The 4,005-nt window shown below is 39.1% G+C and overlaps 1 protein-coding gene across 1 annotated transcript in view; it reads right to left on the bottom strand.

Moving 5' to 3' along the window:
• Positions 1 to 3,093: 3,093 nt before the first annotated feature.
• LOC108306452 (probable helicase with zinc finger domain) overlaps positions 3,094 to 4,005 on the bottom strand; it is a 46,446-nt gene continuing 45,534 nt past the window's right edge. The window contains exon 14 of the mRNA XM_017531379.2: positions 3,094 to 3,686. Coding sequence (XP_017386868.1) covers positions 3,441 to 3,686 — 246 coding nt within the window. The 3' untranslated portion in view covers positions 3,094 to 3,440. The remainder of the gene's footprint in view (positions 3,687 to 4,005) is intronic.

Raw genomic sequence — 4,005 nt, 5'->3', positions numbered from 1 at the left:
ACATGTCAGGGTATAAATGACAAGTGGTGTGGATTAATGAGGTCCGTTAATGTAACAATCTACCACAACCACCAGAAGAATATAGATACCATCTATAACTTCCAAATCAAGAAAAAAACAAGAGGTGGAAATTTGGAAAACACAGTTCTACACAACATGGGAAATTAGGGGAAAAGAAGCAAAGATAAAGCGTGGTAAATAAAATGGTAGAAATAGGTCCAATGATTTTATTATTTGAAATATAGAAAGGGATTCAACTCTCTCTATAATACTTCATTTAAAAATAAGTTATGCACGCCTGTAATCCCAGCACTTTGGGAGGCCGAGGCGGGTGGATCACGAGGTCAAGAGATCGAGACCATCCTGGTCAACATGGGGAAACCCCGTCTCTACTAAAACTACAAAAAATCAGCTGGGCATGGTGGTGCGTGCCTGTAATCCCAGGTACTCAGGAGACTGAGGCAGGAGAATTGCCTGAACCCAGGAGGCGGAGGTTGCGGTGAGCCGAGAACGCGCCATTGCACTCCAGCCTGGGTAACAAGAGCGAAACTCCATCTCAAAAATAAATAAATAAATAAATAAAAATAAAAATAAAAATAAAAATAAGTTATGAAGGCCAGTTGCAGTGGCTCACACCTATAATCCTAGCACTTTTGGAGGCAGAGGCAGACGAACTGCTTGAGCCCAAGAGTTAGAGACCAGCCTGGGCAACATACTGAAACCCTATCTCTACAAAAAATAACAAAATTGTGGTCGTGTGCCTGTAGCCCCAGGTAGCAAACAATAAAAATAAATGCACAATCAAGCCCTGAATAAAAGACATAGAGGAACCATAAATGCACACTGCTGGATGAAAGAAACCAATCTGAAAAGGCTATATGTTATCTGATTCAAATTGTATGACTGTCTTTGTTCACTTGTGCTGCTATAACAAACTGCCTGAAACTGAGTAATTTATAAGGAATGGAAATGTATTTCTTATAGTTCTGGAGACTGGTAGTCTAAAATCGAAGTGCTGACGGGTTCGGTGTCTGGTGAGGGGTGCTGTCCACCTCCATGACATTGCATTGTTGTTGCATCCTCTGATGGGAGGAACACTGCATCCCCCATGGGAGGGACAGAAGGAGTGAAAAAGGACGAGGTCCCCGTTGAGCCCTTTCATAAAAGCACCGAGTACCATTCATGAGAGTAAAGCCCTCACAGCTTGAGCACCTCTTAAAGGCCACACCTCTTAATACCATCACATTGGCCATTAAGTTTCAATACACGAATTTGGGGAACACAGTCGGATCATAGCAATGTCATTCTGGAACAGACAAAAATATGGAGACAGCGGTTGCCAGGGGTTAGTGGAGAGGGAGGGATGAATAGTCAGGGCACAGAAAATTTTTAGGGCACTGAAACTATTTTGTATGGTGGGTACATGTCACTATACATTTGTTCAAACCCCTAGAATGTACAATACCAAAAGTGAACCCTAATGTAAACTGTGGACTTTTCGTTAATAATAATCTATCAATATTGGCTCATCAGTTATAACAAATGTACCACACTAATACAAGCAGTTAATAACGGGAAAGAGAGTGTGTGTGCATGTGTGTGTGTGTGAGAGAGAGAGAGCGAGAGAGAGATGGTTTGGCTCTCTCTGTGTCCCCACCCAAATCTCATCTCAAATTGTAATCCCCGTAATCCCCACATGTCAAGGGAGGGACCTGGTGGGAGGTTTCCCTCACGATGTTCTCATGATAGCAAGTGAGTTCTTGTGAGATCTGTTGGTTGTATAAGTGGTTTTCCCTGCTCTCTTCTCTCTCCTGCTGCATTGTGAAGAGGATGCTTGCTTCCCCTTTGCTTTCCGCCATGATTGTAAGTTTCTTGAGGCCTCTCCAGCCATGTGGAACTGTGAGTCAATTAAAACTCTATCCTTTATAAAGTACCCAGTATCTTTATAGTAGTGTTAATACTGAATGTGTGTGTGTGTGTGTGTGTGTGTGTGTGTGTGTGTGTGTGTCAGGGAAGATATATGGCGACTCTCTGTACTTTCCACTCAATTTTTATGTAAACTGCTCTAAAAGATAAAGCTTATTAGAAAAAAAGTGATGAGGAAGAATAATAATTTCCTAACTCTCAAAGAATTACAAATAACATGACCCTTCTGAAAAACAAATAAGATGAAAGAATAGACATGTTCATATAAAATGCTAAAAAACAACAGAAGAAAAAGAAAAGAAACCTGTTGACAAATGTCAGAAAAGAGTGAAAGAGAAGAACAAAATGAAGAAATAAAAAAAGAATGAAAATAACTGAATTTTTCAGAGATCACCTAGACAGACTAAAGGAAATGATACACACATTAAAAATTGGAGAACATCTAAGATTTGAAATTATTATACAGAAAAGTATAAGCATAAAAGACAAAGGAGATATATTGTGTTCATAGTTGGAACAGTCTTTTGCTGCTTAATGACAGGGAGACGTCTGAGAAATGTGTACTTGGCCATTTTGTTGTTGTACAAACATCATAGAGTGTATTTACATGAACCTGGATGGCATAGCCTGCTACACACCTAGGCTGTATGGTATAGCCTATGGCTTCTAGGCTGCTCACCTGCACAGCATGTTACTGTACTGAATACTGTAGGCAATTATAGCACAAAGGTAAGTGTTTGTGTATCTAAACATGGAAAAGGTACGGTAAAAACACAGTATTATACACACACTGGGGTCTGTGGGGGGGGGATCTAGAGGAGGGAGAGCAGGGGGTGGGGAGTTGGGGAGGGATAACATGGGGAGAAATGCCAGATATAGGTGATGGGGAGGAAGGCAGCAAACCATATTGCCATGTATGTACCTATGCAACAATCTTGCATGTTCTTCACATGTACCTCAAAACCTAAAACGCAATAAAATACGTATTTTTAAAAAAACAATAAAACACAGTATTATAATCTTATGGGACCACTGTCTTATATGTGGTCCTTTTGTTGACCAAAAGGTTGTTTTGGAGCACATGACCATGTTCTGAAAAATAAAACAAAACAAGCAAAATAGAAAAAAAAAAAAAAAAAAAAAAATTATATCAATAATCTCACAATAACATTAATGCTTAGTACCACAAAATACCACAAAAGTATTTCAAATTAACAAAAATGTTTAACAGGAGAGGACCTTCCATCTCAATTTTAAATGACCACCATTTTAGAGTACTCTAAATAATTCAAATTTAGTATTTTTTTCAGGAACTCAGTGACACCAATCATAAGTGGTAGAGTTTAACCTAAAGGACCCTCTGAAGTTACATCTCAATTTTGTATCTGTATACATAATCTATCTTCTGGAGAGAGGATTCAGTTTATTCTCTCTCGAAAAGGTCTATAGTTCATGAAAAAATTAACAATTATACTGTTAAAGAAGTTGCCATGTGGCCAAAACTTTACATGTCATCAGTTTAGGAACAGGAGAACAGCAAAGTACAACTCACCATTTCGATTTTGCTCATGCTGATCCTTCTCCTGCTGCTGATTTTGTGGCTGGCCTATGCTGACAGGTGGGTGATGTCCAAGGCCATAAGGAATAGGAGATCCTCGTCCATGTGTCTGTAACAGGTTCATGTTATAGGCCATTGCTGCCTGATGGGTAATAATTCGAGGATCAACTGCAAACCTACCCTGGTATCCTGTCCATGGTACCTAGGTTATTAAAACAATTAATTACATGCATTAAGTGTATTTTGGAAGGCAAACTGCTAGAGTGCTGTTGATTAGGAAAGAGCACGCGCGTGCGCGTGCGCGCGCACACACACACGTTAATTTTCCCAAAACAAATAACTACAAAGTTGATGCTAGTAGTAACAATTGTATTTTAACGGGCTAAAAAACAGTTCCCTGAATCTATTGTATGTAATGGAAAACAGATCATTTTTCAGATTAAGAAGAAACTGAGGGCTTAAAATTGGTAATTATTCCTTGAGGCAATAAATCATTTTATATTATTTATTCATTTCCCCAT

Source organism: Cebus imitator, unplaced genomic scaffold (genome assembly GCF_001604975.1).
Source record: "Cebus imitator isolate Cc_AM_T3 unplaced genomic scaffold, Cebus_imitator-1.0 Scaffold72, whole genome shotgun sequence".
In the NCBI taxonomy this organism is placed as follows: Eukaryota; Metazoa; Chordata; class Mammalia; order Primates; family Cebidae; genus Cebus; species Cebus imitator.
Note: the sequence above shows the minus strand (reverse complement) of the source record. Positions and strands in the feature narration are given on the sequence as shown.